The sequence below is a fragment of the Mobula hypostoma genome, chromosome 15 (genome assembly GCF_963921235.1).
Source record: "Mobula hypostoma chromosome 15, sMobHyp1.1, whole genome shotgun sequence".
In the NCBI taxonomy this organism is placed as follows: Eukaryota; Metazoa; Chordata; class Chondrichthyes; order Myliobatiformes; family Myliobatidae; genus Mobula; species Mobula hypostoma.
Genome location: NC_086111.1, coordinates 69,832,729 through 69,853,655, shown reverse-complemented (window position 1 = coordinate 69,853,655; position 20,927 = coordinate 69,832,729). Strand labels below are relative to the sequence as shown.

At 46.3% G+C, this 20,927-nt stretch overlaps 1 protein-coding gene across 3 annotated transcripts in view; it reads left to right on the top strand.

Moving 5' to 3' along the window:
• LOC134356953 (plexin-A1-like) overlaps positions 1-20,927 on the top strand; it is a 462,148-nt gene that overhangs the window by 424,059 nt on the left and 17,162 nt on the right. For all 3 annotated transcript variants that reach the window (XM_063068230.1, XM_063068229.1, XM_063068231.1), the window contains exons 24-27: positions 2,860-3,006; positions 15,779-15,938; positions 17,548-17,651; positions 19,865-19,961. In XM_063068230.1, the coding sequence (XP_062924300.1) occupies positions 2,860-3,006; positions 15,779-15,938; positions 17,548-17,651; positions 19,865-19,961 (508 nt within the window). The remainder of the gene's footprint in view (positions 1-2,859; positions 3,007-15,778; positions 15,939-17,547; positions 17,652-19,864; positions 19,962-20,927) is intronic.

The window sequence follows — 20,927 nt, the reverse complement described above, 5'->3', positions numbered from 1 at the left end:
TTGCACACAATACTTCGTGTGTTGTCTCATGAGTGCCTTTTAGAACCTCAACATTGCATCCCTGTTCTTATATTCTAAACTTCTAGAAATGAATGTCAACATTGCATTCGCCTTCTTCACCACCGACTCAACCTGGAGGTTAACCTTTAGGGTACCTTGCACAAGGACTCCCAAGTCCCTTTGCATCTCTGCATTTTGAATTCTCTTCCCAGCTAAATAATAGTCTGCTCATTTATTTCTTCCACCGAAGTGCATGACCATACACTTTCCAACATTGTATTTCATTTGCCACTTGTTTGCCCATTCCCCTAAACTATCTAAGTCTCTCTGCAGGCTCTCTGTTTCCTCAACACTACCCGCTCCTCCACCTATCTTTGTATCATCGGCAAATTTAGCCGCAGATCCATTAATCCCATAGTCCAAATCATTGACATACACCGTAAAAAGCAGCGGTCCCAACACCGACCCCAGTGGAACTCCACTGGTAACCGGCAGCCAGCCAGAATAGGATCCCTTTATTCCCACTCTGTTTTCTGCCAGTCAGCCAATGCTCCACCCATGCTAGTAACTTCCCTGTAATTCCAATGGCTCTTATCTTGCTAAGCAGCCTTATGTGTGGTACCTTGTCAAAGGCCTTCTGAAAATCCAAGTGCACCACGCCTACAGCATCTCCTTTGTCTACCCTGCTTGTAATTTCCTCAAAGAATTGCAGTAGGTTTGTCAGGCAGGATTTTCCTTTCAGGAAACCATACTGACTTTGGCCTTTCTTGTCATGTGCCTCCAGGTACTCCGTAATCTCATCCCTAACAATCGATTCCAACAACTTCCCAATAACTGATGTCAGGCTAACAGGTCTATAGTTTCCTTTCTGCTGTCTCCCTCTCTTCTTAAATAGCGGAGTAACATTTGCAATACTGCAGTCATCGGTACAATGCCAGAATCTATTGATTCTTGAAAGCTCATTGTTAATGCCTCCGCAATCTCTCCAGCTACTTCCTTCAGAACCCGAGGGTGCATTCCATCAGGTCCAGGAGATTTATCCACCCTCAGACCATTAAGCTTCCTGAGCACCTTCTCAGTCGTAATTTTCACTGCACAAACTGCACTTCCCTGACACTCTTGAATGTCCAGTATACTGCAGACATCTTCCACTATGAAGATTGATGCAAAATACGCATTCAGTTCCTCTGCCATCTCTGCATCTCTCATTACAATATCTCCAGCGTCATTTTGTATTGGTCCTACATCTCCCCTCAACTCTCTTTTACCCTTTATATACTTAAAAAAGCTTTTAGTATCTTCTTTAGTATTAGTCACCAGCTTCCTCTCATAATTCATCTTTTCCTTCCTAATGATCTCCTTAGTTTCCTTCTGCAAGTTTTTAAAAGCTCCCCAATCCTCTATCTTCCCACTAGCTCTGGCTTCCATGTATGCCCTCTCTTCTGCTTTTACTTTGGCTCTGACTTCACTTGTCAGCCACAGTAGTGTCCTTCTTCCCTTTGAAAATTTCTTCTTATTTGGAACATGTCTGTCTTGCACTTCCCTCATTTTTCGCAGAAACTCCAGCCATTGCTACTCTGCTGTCCTTCCTGAAAACATCCCTTTTCAGTCAACTTCGGCCAGCTCCCCCACATGCCATTGTAATTTCCTTTATTCCACTAAAATACCAACACATTGGATTTTATTACTTTTCCTCGCAAATTTCAATGTGAACTCGATCATATTGTGATCACTGTTCCCTAAGGGTTCCTTAGCCTTAAGCTCTCTTATCACCTCTGGATCATTGCACAACACCCAATCCAGCACAGCCGATCCCCTAGTGGGCTCGATAACAAGCTGTTCTAAAAAGCCATCCCTTAGACATTCTACAAATTCTCTCTCTTGAGGTCTAGTACCGACCTGGTTTTCCCAATCCACTTTCACGTTAAAATCCTCAACAATTATCATGACATTGCCCCTGTGACATACCTTTTCTATCTCCTGCTGGAATTTGTAATCCACATCCCGGCTGCTGTTTGGAGGCCTGTATACACCTGTCATTAGGGTCCTTTTACACTTGCCATTTCGTAACTCAACCCATAGAGATTCTACACCTTCCAATCATATGTCATGTCTTTCTAATAATTTAATATTATTTCTTATGCACAGAGCCACACCACCCCCTCTGCCTCCTAACCTATCTTTCGGATAAACCGCGTACCCTTGGACGTTCAGCTCCAATTTTGTAATTTTTTTGTCTGTATGGCAGAAAGCTACAAATTTCTCAATACATGTCAGTGACGATCAAACTGATTCTGATTCTGACAGCAACGGGAGAATGACTAGATTTTTGGATTCAGTGCAAATTAGGAGCAGGAGAAGACCGCGCATCCTGCCGCGGTATTCAAAGTCGCGGCTGAACTGACTTCAGCGGCAACCCTGCATCCCCAGTAACCTGTGTGCAGGAACAGGCCCTTCGGCCGGCAATGTTTTCTACTTAATGTATTTATGTAGAGATACAGTGCCCTTCCAGCCCAACCCACCAACCCACCTTCTTAACCCCAGCCTAATCACAGGTCAACTTACAATGACCGATTAACCTACGGAGAACAAGGAGAACGTGCAAACTCCTCACAGACAGTGCCGGAGTTGAACTCCAAACTCGGGAACACCCCGATGTGTATGAGCGTCGTGCTATCCGCGGTGCGCCTTTTGTTGCGCTGAAATCAACGTGGGAGATACTAAGGCGACTGTTCTTTAACTGCTGAAGCTTGTCTGTCTTTCAAAGCGTACAGAAGAGCGGGGATCACAGCTGTGTGTGTGAGTGCAAGCGTAGGTGTGTGGTGTGATAGTAAAGGTGATTCTGGTTCTCTGTTCCAGGAGTGTGCAGGGGAGCCGCTCTTCATGCTGTACTGCGCCATCAAACAGCAGATGGAGAAAGGACCGATCGACGCCATCACCGGCGAAGCTCGCTACTCGCTGAGCGAGGACAAGCTCATCCGGCAGCAGATCGACTATAAGACAGTGGTGAGCACCGAGGAACACACGCACGCATGGCCGGCCGGTGGTCCTCTGGCAGGGGGGCAAGTGAGCTCGCATCCACCCGCACGAGGAGCCGTGCTCATTCTAAACCTTGGCGAGGGTTTTAGCTTGTGTGTGCAAAGCTCCCACCTACAACAAGGGAGGATTCAGATTCAAATATTTATCACACCCACAAGTGAACATACAGTAAGATGGGTCATTTGCATTAACAGCCAACACAACCTAAGGCTGAGCTGGGGGCAGCCCACAAGTGTCACCGCACATTCCAGCGCCAACATAGCATGATTCTGATTCTGATATGGATCCTGCGGATGCGCTGGGGCACGTCATCAGTGACGTAACCTGGGGTCGTGGGGTGTTTCGGGTCTTTCAACATCACGCACCCTCACCCAGGCGACCCCGCCGGGGTTGCTCAGACCCCAGCTTGTGTCCCAGCAGCACTGTTCACAGTGACACTTGCCGGCTGCCTCCAGCTCATCCTTGAACTGTGCTGGTTGTTGACGCAGATGACACATTTCACTGTATATTTTGACTGTATGTTTTGATGGACATGTGACAAATGAAGCTAATCATAAAAGATACCTCACATAGCAGCAGTTCTTTATGCTCCAGAGAATGCAGGTGCCGTCAAGCACTTCTCCTTTTAGACAGCTCTGTCATCCTACTGATCACAAAGACTTTTCTTGCGTGAAGCAATTATACCCCTGCATCCAATCCAGACAAAAATTATCTCCAACAACAGGGAGGCTCACTATCAATCCTTGGCATTCACTGGCTTTACCACTGCCAGGTGCCCCAGTGAGATTTAAATTCATTTAGACCGTAAGGCCATAAGATATAGGAGCAGGATTAGGCCATTTGGCCCATTGAGTCTGCCCTGCTATCTCATAATGGCTGATCCATTTCTCTCTCAGCCCCAATCTCCTGCCTTCTCCCCGTATCCCTTCATGCCCTGACTAATCAAAAATCTATCAACCTCTGCCTTAAATATACCCAGTGAACCGCCTGTGGCAATGAAATCCACAGATTCACCATTTTCTGGCTAAAGAAATTCCTCCTTGTCCCCATTCTAAAAGGATGTCCCTCTGTTCTGAGGCAGTGTCCTCCAGTCTTCGACTGTCCTCCCATAGGAAGCATCCTCCCCACATCTTCTCCATCAAGGCCTTTCAGTATTCGATAGGTTTCAATGAGGTTTTTCTGAAATCCAGTGGATACCGGCCCAGAGCCATCAGATGCTCTTCACATGACAAGCCATTCAATCCCAGAATCATTTTTGTGAAACTCTCTTGAACCCTCTCCAATGTCAACACATCCTTTCTTGGATAAGCTGCTCACGTTTTCCCCACTATCAGTGTTGACATTCCGATTCAGATTTGTTTATTGATCGCGTGTCCGTGGAAACAGAGTGTGGGGTCTTTGACCTTGCTGGGGTCTTTACTGAGGCAGCGGCAAGTGTAGACAGGGCCCACAGAGTGGGGCAGTTTCCACGGGGTACACAGCAGTGCCCACAACTCTCTGCAGTTTCTTGAGGTCACATGTGGAGTGGTTGCCATACCACACTGTGGTATACCCAGAAAGGATACTCTCTATGGTGCTTTGTCAAAAACTGGTAAAGGACACTGGCTGTTCCGTCGTTCCTCCTGGAAACCAGGATGGGATATTGTTCTGGAAAGCTGCCTGAAAGGCCAAGCACATTATATCAAGTGATGTATTGCAAGAATGAAAGGGTTAACATATAAGGAGTGTTTGATGGCTCTGGGACTTTACTCGCTGGAGCTTAGAAGAATGAGGGGGGGGATCCTCATTGAAACCTACTGAATGGTGAAAGGCCTAGATAGAGTGGGTGTGGAAAAGATGTCCTTTAGGACAGAGATGAGGAGGAATTTCTTTAGCCAGACGGAGATGAATCTGTGGAATTTATTGCTGTAGACAGCCGTGGTGGCCAAGTCATTGGGTATATTTAAAGCAGGGTATGATAGGTTCGTGATTAGTCAGGGCGTCAAAGGTTACAGGGAGAAGGCACAAGAGTGGGGTTGAGAGGGAGAATAAATCAACCATGATGGAATGGTGAAGCAGATCGATGGGCCGAATGGACTAATTCTGCTACAATGCTTTATGGTCTTATTAAGTCGTTTGCTGTTACCTATTCTGCCTATATGAACTAGAAGAAAAACTTTGGATTTGTCAAATGTGACTTTTCTTTCATGAATCTTTGATCACTTGACTCAAACCTATTATTGTTTTTGAAACACTGTTAGCATCTCCTGAATAGATCCCAGCATTTTCTCTACCACCGATCTCAGATGAACTGCCGATTTATTTTCTGCCCCCTCCCTTGCATACTACAGTTAGATCTCTGGATTTTCAGCATCTGCACAATCTCTTCCATTTACAGTTAGATCTGCTACATTCCACTCTGTGGGAATAGTTCTGGAATCGTTGGGAGTTCTGGAGATTTAGAACCAGTGCCGCCAATATTGTTGTAGCCACTCCCTTCAAACAGGTCATCAGATCCTGGTGTTCTATCACCTTTTAATCCCATTAATTTCCTTTTATTAATGCTTTACTGAAGCAACAAACGAAGTGCTGGAGGAACTCAGCAGGTCAGGCAGCATCTGTGGAGGGAAATGAACAGTTGACATTTTTGGACTGATGAAGGGTCTCGACCTGAAATGATGACTATTCCCTTCCACAGCTGCTGCCTGGCCAACTGAGTTCTTACAGATTATCATCTGCAGTGTTTCACATCTGTAATGTTATGATAATTTCTCTGAGTTCCTCAAGCACCCCAGGCCCACAGTTCTTCACTCTTTCTGCGAGGCTTTCAATGCCTTCTTCCATGGACAGTAGTATTTTTGAATTTCTCTCATGTTTCCTTACTCCCAGACTGAATTTTTCCTGCCTTAGTTTGTAGGTGACCTACATGATACGTATAGAACATAGAACAATACCGGATGTCTACTTTCTCTCTGCTTCTCCTACTTCTAGAACGTAGAACGTTACAGCACTGTACAGACCTTCTGGCCCTCATTGTTATGCTGACTTTATAACTAACTCCAGCAGACAGAGACAGAGGCAGCTGTCAATCCCAGGGGATCGTGGGTTTGGGCCTCTAGTGTATTGTAGTGTCCTCTCCAGGGCGCAAGCCTGGACGGGAAGATTTGAAGAACTGGCTGTTGCCCATGCAGCGGGTTCCCCCTCTCCACGTCACTGATCTAGTCCAAGGGAAGGGCAAGTGCTGCTACAGCTTGGCACCGGTGTCGTCGCAGAGGTTGCCCGAGTGAAGTTGTAAACAACATCAAACTGCCTTAGGGACCACAGCTCCGGATTTCTTCCTCAGGGTTTACTCCCGAAGCCTTTCCTATGGGTGGGTGTGGCCACAAGGCAGCGGAGGTTTAAAATCAGAGTTTTCCTTCTCCTAGGCGGGCTGCTGTCCAAGGCTGACGAGCCCAACCTGCCCGAAGCAACTAGTTTTGAGGCGCCAGTTGTCCACCTTTGCCCCTTCTCTTGCCAGTGGAAACAGTTCCATCGGGCCTGGTAGCTAAGCCCATGTGAAGGCCAAGAGTTGGACTTGGTTGTCAGAGGCTGTTAGAGATGCACACCATTTGGAGCACTTTATAGGTAGTGGGAGCTTATCCCCACTACCACCCCAGCCAGCTATGACAACCTTAGGAACCTCACTAACTCTAAGATCAATCTCTTCTTTCCTTCCTATTATCCATATAACTATCTAAGAGTTTCTTACATGTTCCTAATGGATCTGCCTCTACCAGCAGCCCTGGCAGGGTGTTCCACACACCCACCACTCTCTGTGTGGAAAGCTGACCTCTGACATGCCCCTCTACTTCCCTCCTACCCCCTTAAAATTATGTTCCCTCATATTAGCCATTTCCATCCTGGGAAGGGTTCTCTGCCTCTCCACTCAATCTAAGCCTCTTATGATATTGTACACTGATAGATTGTGGGTTATGATCAAAGAAGAAAAATGGCTGGGGTCACTTAGCACTGTAGTGCAAGGGTGTTTATTAAATGCGTCACAAATCAAACAGACGAATTAGCGAAAATTGCAGAAAGAGAACTGCCAATATTTACGAAAAGATGTCTAACCGAAAACATAATAAATAGCTCCATACTGTTTTGTCCAGTGTGAACTCCTTGTAGCTCACCTTCTCTGTCCCTCTGCTAATGGGGGTACGAGCTCTATTTATTAACCACTAGGTCGCACCACCTTTAATCACCCACAAAGTTAACTTAAGACTACACATGAATCAGGATATGATGCACCCCACAATGTTGTTACATGTGTATTACAAAATAAGCATGCTATCTACCTTAAGTACAGTATCAAACAATATATACACATTGACATGTCCCCATTACTAAAGATATGTGTGGCGGGATTGGCACCGTAAAGACAACCCGTTATGCGAATACAGCAGGGAAGGCATGGAAGTGTACACACTCAGCGCAACGACAGCAGAATGTGTGTGTGTATATAAATACACATGTGTGAGTGTAAGGAGTACACTTACTGAGTGCTCTCTCTCACACACACCTCTATAAAGTCACCTCTCATCCTCCTTCACTCCAAAGAGAAACGCCCAAGCTCGCTCAGGTGGTGGGAGCAGATACAATGCTTAAGAGCTGTTTGGACAGGCACATGAACAGACGGGGAATGGAAGCACCCAACCAAATTATGCTACATCCATAATAATTTTGTTAATCTTTTATACACCTCTCTGGAGCTTTTACTGATCTTGGATGTTTCTTGCAGACCTACTCTCAATTTCTACTTTTCCTTCTGAATATCTTGTTGCTTCTTTGCCAAATACCATAATTTTCCCAGTCCTCTGACTAGCTGCATTTTTGGCGATATTCTAACCCCATTCCTTAGATCTAATTCTCTCCATAACTCCCTTTGATAGCAACAGCTGTGCCACTTTTCCTGAGTACATTTTTCTTTTGCCTTAAAGGAATAATTTACTTGTAAACCATGTATTAATTCTTTCTTCACCAAGTTGCCATTCGCATTGTGACAGATGTCGAGTTTGTAACTGCTCAGTTACTTGGTAAATATTTAATTTGGATTCCATGCTCAAACCTTTAAACAGTGCAATGATATCAGCAAAAGGTGTGATTAGCGCTCTTGTCGCTGGAAGATTTGTTTTGTGCTTTGCGATGGTTGCTTAAAATGTATTTCTCTCTCAAGTGTTTTTGATGTGTTCCCAGGCTCCCTGACTGTCTCCCCCCCCCCCCCCACTCCCACCTCCTCCTCTTTCTCACTTTGAAGAGTGTGGAGTGAACACCTCGTCTCGGTCTCCCTGAACAGTGCTATCACAGCCTCACCGTGTGGCCATCCTGCACTGGTGTGGAGCATTTCACCTCCCATAAAAACCTCAGACACCGCCGCTTCTTGCAATGAAATATCGAACCAAACGAGGCTGTGCCACGTAAGCGACTGAAGCATCTTTTACGTCCTGCAGAGATCCCAAAGCCGTTTTGAAATGCAGGAACTGCGGCTGCCAACGGGTACATGAGACAGTGCCTCAAGAAGGTGGCATCTATCACAGAGGACCCCCCCCCCGCCCCCCCCACTGTCCAGGACATGCCCTCTCCTCATTACCACCATGACAGAGGAGGCACAGGAGTCTGAAAACACACACTCAATTGTTTAGGAACAGCTTCCTCCCTGCCATCGTCTGATCTCTGAGCAGTTCTGGAGCCTGTGAACACCACCTCGCTCTTCCTCTTTTACACTTCAACTATTTTTGTTATTTGTGGTAATTATTACATCTTTGCAGTGTACTGGTGCCACAAAGAACGACAAATATGTGCCGGTGATAATAAAGCAGGAGAAGAACAGGAGGATAACACACACAAAATGCTGGAGGAACTCAGCAGATTAGGTATCTATGGAAAAAAATAAATCGCATCGAAACCCTTCATCAGGACTGGAATTGAAGGGGGAAGAAGCCATAGTAGGATTCAGGCTCCCCTTCTCTTCTCCTCATCTGTCCATCACCTCTCTCTGGTGCCCCACCTCCTTCCTTTTCTCCCACGGTCCACTCTCCTCCCCGATTAGATTCTTTACATTTTCTAGCTATCACCTCTCAGCTTCTCACTTCTACTTACCCCTCTCTCACCCACCTTCCATCCTTCTTACCCGGTCTCTCCCATCACCTGCCATGCAGTAATTCTCCCCATTCTCCCATCTTCTTGTTCTGGCTCCTTCCCTTTCCCTTCTAGTCCCGATGAAAGGTATGATCTGGAAACGTCAGCTGCTTATTTCCATAGATGCTGCCTGACCTGCTGAGTTCCTCCTGCATTTTGTGTGTCTTACTCTGGATTTCCAATACCTGCACAATCTCATCTGTGTGCAACCCCTTTTTACCGGCATCTCTAGAGGTGCAGCTTGCTAGCCTCTCGCTAACATCCACTGGACTCAGCAGTGAGAAAACCACCTTTCTCAAACTCCATACGTCTAGGGTCGGTGTGACTTGGGTCCCACCAAAACAGGGAAGTTGGGATGTTTCAACCACCCAAACCCTGATCTGTGTGAATACTGTGTAAACATTGCCCCCATGCAACTAGCCGCCAGCAAGAAATAACAGCTTGTACACTGCATACAATTATAAAGAAAGTGTATTTACAAATATCAGCTTTATTGAACAGTTAATAGGAACAAGAAAAGAAAAAAAATAAAAAGGGCCCATTACAGGTAATGCAATCCAAAGGGGCACATAAGTTGGAGCTCATCTTGAAGTTGTCTGTAAGTACACGCCACCTTCCAAATGTTGCTGGAAATCCATCTCGAACTGACGGGCGATCCCTCAGGAGCATCGGCCCTTCCTCCTTGAAGCCATTCACCTGCACAAAGCAACCTTGTGCAACAGGGACAGCATCCTTGGCCATTTTCCCTCCTGTCTTCTCCCAGCTCCCGCCAAAAAGGACCTCGACGCACGCCGATGTCCGTCACAAAAACCTCTCTAGAACCTTCTCCCAATTCCACCATCGTGATTGGCAGACACAACATTCCCAGGCTGAATAACATAGCCCCTTATCTTGAGCTCAAACCCAAACAGGCTGAAAGCAGAACAGACTGCTCTTACAGAACTGCTAAAATGAAATATCTACAGCACAGCAGTAAAAATCTTAAGCGGGGTGTTACATGTTAATGATTTGTTGAACCAGTGAGCAAGTAACAAGCAGATTCCACTTTTACAGCCTCCCTAAGTCAATTTTGTCTATGTTGGAAAATACTCAAAAATCACTTGATACAGTAACCATACCTCCACTGTATTGATCTACGTGAACAGGATGCAAGATAAGCTTTTCATTTGTATCTTGAGACATGTGACAATAATAATAATAATAATTAACCAATGCAAAGTCCTAGAATAGCATTAAACTCAAATGCCGGATGCACAGTACATACATAAGATAAGGGTGACAGGTGAAATATCAAAGAGTAATAAGACCACATGATATAGGAGCAGAATTAGGCCATTTGGCCCATCGAGTCTGCTCCGCCGTTCTCTACTGGCTGACCCATTTTCCCTCTCAGCCCCAGTCTCTTGCCTTCTCCCCGTATCCCTTCATACCCTGACCAATCAAGAATCTATCAAACTCCGCCTCAAAGACTTGGCCTCCACAAGCTGCCTGTGGCAAAGAATTCCACAGACTCACCACCCTCTGGCTAAAGATCTGAGGGAGAAATTCTCCACTCAGAGGGTGGCGAGAGTGTGGAATGAGCTGTCAGTGGAAGTGGAGGATGTGGGTTCGATTGTAACAAGAGAATTTCAGATAGGTACATGGATGGGAGAGACAAAAACATATAATGTTGATAATCAGAATCAGGTTTAATATCACTGGTGTATGTTGTCTTTGTGGCAGCAGTACATTGCAATACATAATAGAAGAAAAAACACTATGAATTACAGTAAGTATATATATTAAACAGTTAAATTAAATAAGCAGTGCAAAAAATAGAAATAAAATAGTGGTGAGGTACTGTTCATGGGTTCAATGTCCATTCAGAATTTGGATGGCAGAGGGGAAGAGGCTGTTCCTGAATCACTAAGTGTGTGCCTTCAAGCTCCTGTACCTCCTTCCTGATGCTAACAATGAGAATAAGGCGTGACCTGGGTGATGGAGCTCCTTGACGATGGACGCTGCCTTTTTGAGGCATCACTCCTTGAAGATGTCGTAGATACTATGGAGGCTAATGTCCATGATGGAGCCCACTACGTTTACAACTTTCTGCAGATTATTTTGATCCACAGCCCCCCACCCCCATACCAGACAGTGATGCAGCCAGTTAGAATGCTGTCCACGGTACATCTGTAGAAATGTGCACGTGCTTTTGGTGACGTGCCAAATCTTCTCAGACTCCTAATGAAGTATAGCCACTGTTGTGCCTTCTTTGTAGCCGCATCGATATGGTTCAAGCTGATGGTCATGGATATTCCTACCCTAGTATAAATGCTATGAAAATCAAGTTCTTTCAACAGCAGTACAGTGCGTTACAAGCGTAACAAACAAGTTAACATGAACTTAAATTAGCGTAAATTATGCATAACTTTCTTTTCTTTTTAAATCTTTTTATTGAGTAAGTATACAAAAAAGGTAAGCCATATAAACATTAATACAATGTTAAAGTATAATAAAATTCCAAAAGATAACAATACCAAAAAGAAACTTGAACTTGAAGGGCATAACTTGAAGGACAAAATGAAACAAAGATAAATGTCACAACATTGGTGCATGTTGAAAATAGTGCAAGGTGAAATTCGGGTTTTTTTACAAACAGGAGAAAGTCTGCAGATGCTGGAAATCCAAAGCAACTCCCACAAACTGCTGGAGGAACTCAGCAGGTCAGGCAGCATCTATGGAAAAGAGTAGACAATTGATGTTTCAGGCCGAGGCCCTTCTTCAGGACCTGATGAATGGTCTCGGCCTGAAACATCAACCGTTTACTCTTTCCATAGATGCTGCCTGACCTGCTGAGTTCCTCCAGCATTTTGTGTGTGTTGTTCAGGATTTTTTTTCAGGTTGGTTCAAGAATCTGATGGCAGTGGGGAAGAATCTTGAGGGTCTTCAGGCTCCTGTACTTCCTACCTGATGGCCGCATTGAGGCCAAGGGCATGGTGTGGGTCCTTGGTGGTAGATATTACCTTTCTGAGACATCACATCTTGTAGACATCCTCTGTGGTGGGGAAAGAACAGTTACTGAAACTGGAGAGGAAAAGCAAACTAATTTTGTCATCTGTAGGAATGGACACCAGCAAATCATTACAGCACAGGCAAACCCTTCCGTCCATCTAGCCCATGCTAACCTGGGTTTCTTCCTGCTCCCATCTACTTGCATCTCAACCAGAGATTCTTAACAGGGTGTCCCTAGATTCTGAGGGGTCCGTGGATAGATTCCAGGGCATCCGAAAACTTGGATGGGAAAAAATATATATCTTTATTTTCACTAACCTCGAACTGAAGTTTAGAATTTCCTTCGATTTTGAATGTATGCCACAAATCACAGTAGTAATAGCAATCCCTGTGACTTTGTCACCATTAAAGGTTCCAGATACTTTCATATCATGTGGCCGATTAGGAAAAGGGGAGGTGCAACGAGACCTGGGTGTCATTATACACCAGTCATTGAAAGTGGGCATGCAGGTACAGCAGGCGGTGAAAAAGGCGAATGGTATGCTGGCATTTATAGCGAGAGGATTCGAGTACAGGAGCAGGGAGGTACTACTGCAGTTGTACAAGGCCTTGGTGAGACCACACCTGGAGTATTGTGTGCAGTTTTGGTCCCCTAATCTGAGGAAAGACATCTTTGCCATAGAGGGAGTACAAAGAAGGTTCACCAGATTGATTCCTGGGATGGCAGGACTTTCATATGAAGAAAGACTGGATGAACTGGGCTTGTACTCGTTGGAATTTAGAAGATTGAGGGGGGATCTGACTGAAACGTATAAGATCCTAAAGGGATTGGACAGGCTAGATGCAGGAAGATTGTTCCCGATGTTGGGGAAGTCCAGAACGAGGGGTCACAGTTTGAGGATAGAGGGGAAGCCTTTTAGGACCGAGATTAGGAAAAACTTCTTCACACAGAGAGTGGTGAATCTGTGGAATTCTCTGCCACAGGAAACTGTTGAGGCCAGTTCATTGGCTATATTTAAGAGGGAGTTAGATATGGCCCTTGTGGCTACAGGGGTCAGGGGGTATGGAGGGAAGGATGGGGCGGGGTTCTGAGTTGGATGATCAGCCATGATCATAATAAATGGCGGTGCAGGCTCGAAGGGCCGAATGGCCTACTCCTGCACCTATTTTCTATGTTTCTATGTTACAGTAGTTACAAGCCAGCTAAACCAGGTGAGGGTAGCCGACGGATCTCAAACCCTCGGTGAGATAGGGAGTTGTCTATCCCAGCATGTGAAGACAGACTCCGGCAGATTGAGTGGACGAGACCTATGGAAGGTCAAACGGTCAAGAAGGCGGTCTCTGCAAGCGTCGTGGAACGTGTAGAGCAGGACAAGACACAGAAGATGTCCTGGTCATCCACTGCGCCTAGTCCCATCTCCAGCTATCTTGACTCTTGTCTTGCCACTGGATCCAGATGGGAATTGGGAAGAGAGAGTGAGGCTGACACTGTGCAATTCTCCCTCACTTAAATCCAAATCAAGCGCTAGTCTCGACACCATCATAATGGTGTCGAAGTCCTCATCGACGTCAACGATGGACGAACAACAACAACAGTAGTTACAAATATCTCGAAATATTGTTTACAGGATGCTCTTCACGACTTCAATATTACGGTAGTTATTAGATCCGCCGCTAGATCAAAGGTGATCACAGTCTTCCTGTCAGCAGATGCTCGTGCGACATAGCTGGCCAACAATCAGGCACCCTTGCGATTGGGTCCAACATGACATGTGTGTCGCTTTGTCAAAGACCAGCACACAGTTTAATGTTCTTATTCAAGTTAAGCAACAGCTTTCACCCTGATACGTCTTTAAAAAATAAAATTTAATTTTAACTTGCCTGTATTTTAAATGTATAGTCTTGTTATTTAAGGTGTTAATAAAGAAGCACATATATTGGTATATTGTAAATCTGATATTTTAAAATATTTTGATAACTATTTCAATGTAATTGGTTTATTTTTTTAATCTTATATATTTAAATATATTATTCTGGGAAGGGGTCCATGGCATAAAAAAGGTTAAAAGCCCCTGACCTAAGCCCTTCAGTCGGGCTCCCATCCATGGCCTATCTGCAATTCTTTTAAATGTTGCAATTGAACCTGCATCCACCTCTTCTGCTGGCAGCTCATTCCACAGGCCCACCACCCTCTGAGGGGAGAAGTTCCCCTTCATGTTCCCATTACATACTTCACCTTTCACCCTTAACGTATGTATATACATCAGTGATTTGAATTTAATTACACTATAGGAGTTTGTATTGGTTTATAATTATTATTATTGTTACCACATGTACCAAATACAGTGAAAAGCTTGCACACTGTTCATGCAGATCAAATTATTACACAGTGTATTGAGGAAGAACAAGGTAAAATAGTAACAAGGCAGAATAAAGTGTAAAAGATACAGAGAAAGTTCAACATGAGGAATTCTGCAGATGCTGGAATTTCAAGCAACACACATCAAAGTTACTGGTGAATGCAGCAGGCCAGGCAGCATCTCTAGGAAGAGGTACAGTCGACGTTTCAGGCCGAGACCCTTCGTCAGGACTAACTGAAGGAAGAGTGAGTAAGGGATTTGAGAGGGGGAGGGGGAGATCCAAAATGATAGGAGAAGACAGGAGGGGGAGGGATGAAGCCAAGAGCTGGACAGGTGATTGGCAAAAGGGATATGAGAGGGTCATGGGACAGGAGGCCCAGGGAGAAGGAAAAGGGGGAGGGGGGGGAAACCTAGATGGGCAAGGGGTATAGTGAGAGGGACAGAGGGAGAGAAAGAGAAAGAATGTGTGTATATAAATAAATAACGGATGGGGTACGAGGGGGAGGTGGGGCATTAGCGGAAGTTAGAGAAGTCAATGTTCATGCCATCAGGTTGGAGGCTACCCAGATGGAATATAAGGTGTTGTTCCTCCAACCTGAGTGTGGCTTCATCTTTACAGTAGAGGAGGCCGTGGATAGACATGTCAGAATGGGAATGGGATGTGGAATTAAAATGTGTGGCCACTGGGAGATCCTGCTTTCTCTGGCGGACAAATTGCAAGATCATAACGAGGTGGCTATTGAGGCCAAGAGCCCATCTTATTGTACAAAAAGTCCATTCAAGAGTCCAGTAACAGTGGGATAGAAACTCTCCTTCAGCCTGGTGGTACGTGCTTGCAGTCTTTTGTATCTTCAGCCTGAGGAGAGGGAGAGAAGAGAGAATGCCTAGGATCAGTGGGGTTCTTGATTATGCTGGCAACAAGAAGCTCAGAAATAAAGATGTGCTGGACCATGTCCACAACTTTCTGCAGTTTCTTGCAATCGCTGGCAGAGCAGTTGCCATGCCAAGCCGTGATGCATCCACAATGTCTATGCTGTATCGTTAAAATTGGTCAGGATCAACAAGGATGTGTCAGTTTCCTTTCTCATTACAAATTTCGGGGGGTCTGTTATACGGGTGTTAGTAACCTGGGGGCAGCCTATGGTGGCATTTTGTGGTGTATACACAGGGTGAGACTCCGAGTTCTCAGTCTGCGTGCGTGACAATGCACTAACCTCCTCTCCTCTCTCTGACAGACCCTGAACTGTGTGAACCCAGACAATGAGAACGCCCCTGAGATCCCCGTCAAGGTGCTGAACTGTGACACGGTCACGCAGGTGAAGGACAAGTTATTGGACGCCTGCTACAAGGGTGTCCCGTACTCTCAGCGACCCAAGGCAGCGGACATGGACCTCGGTAGGGTTCCAGTTTTGTAACTGGTCCAGCTTATTGATGCATCAGTTGTTGGAAATGAATATCACTGACAATCACTGAAGAAGGGTCTCGGCCCAAAATGTCGACTCTCTATTCCTCTCCATAGTTGCTGCCTGATCTTACTCTGCATTTTCAGCATCTGCTGAATTTCACTGACAATGCTGGTACCTATTGTCATAGAGTCATGGAGTCATCCAGATGGCAACAGGCCTTTCGGCCCAACTAGTCTATGCTGACCAACGTGTCATTTGTCACATCAGTTGAAACTGTTAGTGGCGTGGTAGTGTGGTGCTTAGCAGAACACTTTACAGAACAAGTGACCGGGTTCAATTCCTGGAGTTTGTACATTTTCCCCGTGACCGTGTGGGTTTCCTCCGGGTGCTCCGGTTTCCTCCCACAGTCCAAAGACCTAAGGGGTGGTAGGTTAACTGGCCTTTGTCAATTGTCCCGTGGTCAGGCTAGGGTTAAGTCGGGAGATTGCCGGGCCGCACGGCTCAATGGGCCGGAATGGCCAATTCTGTGCTGGATAAGAATAAAAAAAATTAAATGCCAGCTCAAAACCTATGTATTTAAACTTGCTTTTAACTAACTTCTTTTTGTTTTTTTATTTTCATGTTTGCATTTATCCCATGGTAAAGCAGTTTGAACTACATCACCTATGAAAAGAGCTCTATAAATATGTATATAGGCATCCGTTAGTCTCATGAGACCACGGATTTGCACCTTGGAAGGTTTCCAGGGTGCAGGCCTGGGCAAGGTTGTATGGAAGACCGGCAGTTGCCTATGCTGCAAGTCTCTCCTCTCCACACCACCTTTGTTTCCAAGGGAAGGGCATTAGGACCCATACAGCTTGGCACCAGTGTCATCGCAGAGCAATGCGTGGTTAAGTGCCTTGCTCAAGGACACAACACGCTGCCTGAGCCAAGGCTCGAACTAGCGACCTTCAGATCACTAGACCAATGCCTTGACCACTTGATCGCGCACTAACTCTATAAGTAGTTATTATTAATATATTACTATTATTAGTCTCCCACTTTCCCTAATCGCTCTAAAGTTTAGAGTCTAAACCATTGCTATCCATGTGCCTATTTGAGTACCTCTTAAATGTTTTTAGTGTACCACTCGTTCCATGTACTGATCACCCCCTGGATGAAAAATGTTGCCCGCGCAGGTGCACCCTGCCCCTACTGGGAGGAAGTGTCTCTGTACATTACAGGCAGCACAGTAGCGTAGTGGTTAGCGTAACCCTTTACAGCACCAGCAACCCAGGTTTCCAAAGCTGTACAGGTCAGTGGTCACGTGGGTGTAATTGGGCGCCACGGGATCGTTGGGCCAGAAGGGTTTGTTGCCATGCCGTGTCTCTAAATAAGAAATAAAATTAATTTTCCCGGTGAGATCTAGATGTGAAGCCCCTGCAGTCAAATGGCTGACCCCCCGCCCCCCCCCACATTGTTGAGAGTATCACCTTGGACAGGGCCTTAAGGGGGCAGCATACTTTTCACTCTGACTCCAAGGAGGCTCCCCTTGAAACTCCTGATATGCTTCAATCACATTTTCTCTCCTCTCTCCAACACTCCCCCCCCCCCCCCAGAATGGCGGCAGGGAAGGATAGCACGGATAATTCTCCAGGACGAAGACGTGACAACAAAGATCGATAATGACTGGAAGCGTCTCAACACTCTAGCGCACTACCAGGTATGGTGCTGAGGAGATGGACCCTGGTCCATCCGTAGCCGTGTGTCAGCTGAGCCCCTTGACCGTGACTCAGGGAGTGTAGCGCCTGCATCACGTAAGGGGGGAGGGGCAGTGCGGCAGCGTAGTGGTTAGCGCATCGCTTTACAGTGCCGGCAATCACTGATCAGGGTTCAGTTCTCGCTGCTGTCAGAAAGACGTTTGTACGTTCTTCCCGTGACCGCGTGGGATTCCTCTGGGCACTCCCGATTTCCTCCCACATCCCAAAGACATACCAGTTCAGGTTAGTAAGTTGTGGCCATGCCGGGAGCATGGTGACACTTGGGGCTGCCGCCAGCACATCCTCAAATTGTGTTGGTCATTGACTGTACACGTGACAACTAAAGCTAATCCTTATTTCTAATTATGAGCAGCGAGGACTCACTCCAAATTTAACGGGGTATTTTAAGTGTCTGTAGTTTGGTTGGACTATGACTGGTAAAGTGAGGAGAAGCAGTTGGTCTCGACCCAACAAACATCTTCCATGGCTTGAAGATATTCAACAGTCTTTCTTCCACCTCTCATCTGGAGTGGAGAATTGGAATTGGCTTATTATTGTCACATGTACTGAGAGTCAGTGAAAAGCTTGTCTTGCATACTGTTCATACAGATCAGATCATTACACAATGTAAAACAGTAGCAGAATGCAGAATGCAGGTGAGGCAAGATGCAGTGCAGGTAGACGGAAAGGTGCAAGGTCATGAAGGTAGATTGTGAGGTCATGATGGCCTCCAATGGTTAAGGTTGACAAAGATGTTGCCCATGCGTCAGGCTCCCCATGCAGCTGATGAATCCAAAGGAACACCCGGGATCAATATAGTTTGGCACCTGTGATGTCGCAGGATTTGCAAGCAGCGTTGAACTCAAAATAAGACTTTTTTAGGGACTCCAGCTCCGTATTCTTCCTCGGGATTTACCCTGAAAGCTTCCCCCATGAGTGGGTATAGCCACGAGGCAGAAGTTCAGAGTTTTCCTTCATGTCGATGAGCCACCAACCACGGCTGATGAGCCCCATCTGCCCAGAGACTGGTTTTAAGGTTCCAGTAACCCACCTTTGCCCTTTCTCCCATCAGTGGCTAAGCCACACCTGAAGGCCAGGAGCTGGGCTTCATTGTCAGAGAGACACGCCGTTGGGAGTATTTAATAGGCAGTGGGAACTTATCCCCTCTACTCCCCTACCCCACCCCCCAGGCTGCTATGACAAAGTTAAGAAACCAATGTGAGATCAGGAGTCCATCTTACTCTACTAGGGAACCACTCAACTGTCTTACAACTGTGGGATAAAAGCTGTCCTTGAGCTGGTGGTTCGTGCTTACGGGCTTTTGTGACTTCTGCCCGATGGGAGGGGGTAGAAGAGAGAATGTCCGGGTGGCGGGCTGCTTTACTGAGGCAGTGAGAAGTATAGACAGAAACTATGGAGCAGGGGCTGGATCCAGTGATGCTTTGCGCTGTGTCCACAACTCTACCAGTCACGGGCAGAGCAGTTGCCGTAACAAGCTTTTATGCATCCAGATAGGATTCACTCTAAAGTGCATCAATTAAACATGGTAATTCCTGCAGTTCTCAAGCCCCTAAGAGAAAGAGTACTGTGATTGGGACAGTACCTCTCCAAGGTCAATACTTCTGTACCACCAATGTGGGACTGGGGAGTGAACAGGGCTTAGTATTGGATTCTTGACCATCATAGGGATGGCTGAAATGAATGCTTGTGGTGCGGTTATTTGTGGTAAGAGGCACATAACTATCAATTTCTCCTTCTGGTAAACAATGTTTGCCCCCCCCCCCCCCCCCATTTCCCACTCTGACCATTTACCTCTTCTCACCTGCCTGTTACTTCCCACTGGGTCCCTCCTCCTACTTCTGCTATGGTCCACTCTCCTCACATATCAGATTCCTTCTTCACCAACTCTTGACCTTTCCCACTCACCTGGCTTCACCTTCTACCTTCCAGCTAGCCTCCTTCCCCTCCCTCCACACCACCTTTTTATTCTGGCATCTTCCCCCTTCTATCTCAGTTTTGGCTCAAAGTGTCAACTATATATTCATTTCCATAGATGCCGCCTAACCTTCTGAGTTTCACCAGCATTTTGTGTAACTATCTTTCCATAACCCTCATCCCAGACCCTACTGCCCAGCGTCCATTCTGATTGCCTTTTCCATGGATTCTCACCCCTCAGGTCACAGATGGATCGTTGATAGCACTTGTACCGAAACAGACCTCAGCATATAATATATCCAATTCTTCCACCTTCACCAAGTCTCTCAGTCGCTATGGTAAGTCCAGTCTCTCTGACTGCACTTTATCTCTTCTGAATGCAGCTTTCTGGGGAATAGGAGATCCCTTGGAGTTATTCAGTCCAGGAAAACAATGGGTTAATACCTTCAACTTTGATGTTTGTTTTGTTGGGTTTGGAGTCAACTCCATCGTGTTGTTGGGTCTGGGGACAACTCCATCGTGTTGCTGGGTCTGGAGTCAACTCCTTTGTGTTGTTGGGTCTGGGGGCAACTCCATCGTGTTGTTGGGTCTGGGGACAACTCCATTGTGTTGTTGGGTCTCGAGTCAACTCCATCGTGTTGTTGGGTCTGGGGACAACTCCATCGTGTTGTTGGGTCTGGGGGCAACTCCATCGTGTTGTTGGGTCTCGAGTCAACTCCATCGTGTTGTTGGGTCTGGGGGCAACTCCATCGTGTTGTTGGGTCTGGGGGCAACTCCATCGTGTTGTTGGGTCTCGAGTCAACTCCATCGTGTTGTTGGGTCTGGGGACAACTCCATCGTGTTGTTGGGTCTGGGGGCAACTCCATCGTGTTGTTGGGTCTGGGGACAACTCCATCGTGTTGTTGGGTCTCGAGTCAACTCCATCGTGTTGTTGGGTCTAGGGACAACTCCATCGTGTTGTTGGGTCTGGGGACAACTCCATCGTGTTGTTGGGTCTCGAGTCAACTCCATCGTGTTGTTGGGTCTGGGGGCAACTCCATCGTGTTGTTGGGTCTGGGGGCAACTCCATCGTGTTGTTGGGTCTGGGGACAACTCCATCGTGTTGTTGGGTCTGGGGGCAACTCCATCGTGTTGTTGGGTCTGGGGACAACTCCATCGTGTTGTTGGGTCTCGAGTCAACTCCATCGTGTTGTTGGGTCTGGGGACAACTCCATCGTGTTGTTGGGTCTGGGGGCAACTCCATCGTGTTGTTGGGTCTGGGGGCAACTCCATCGTGTTGTTGGGTCTGGGGACAACTCCATTGT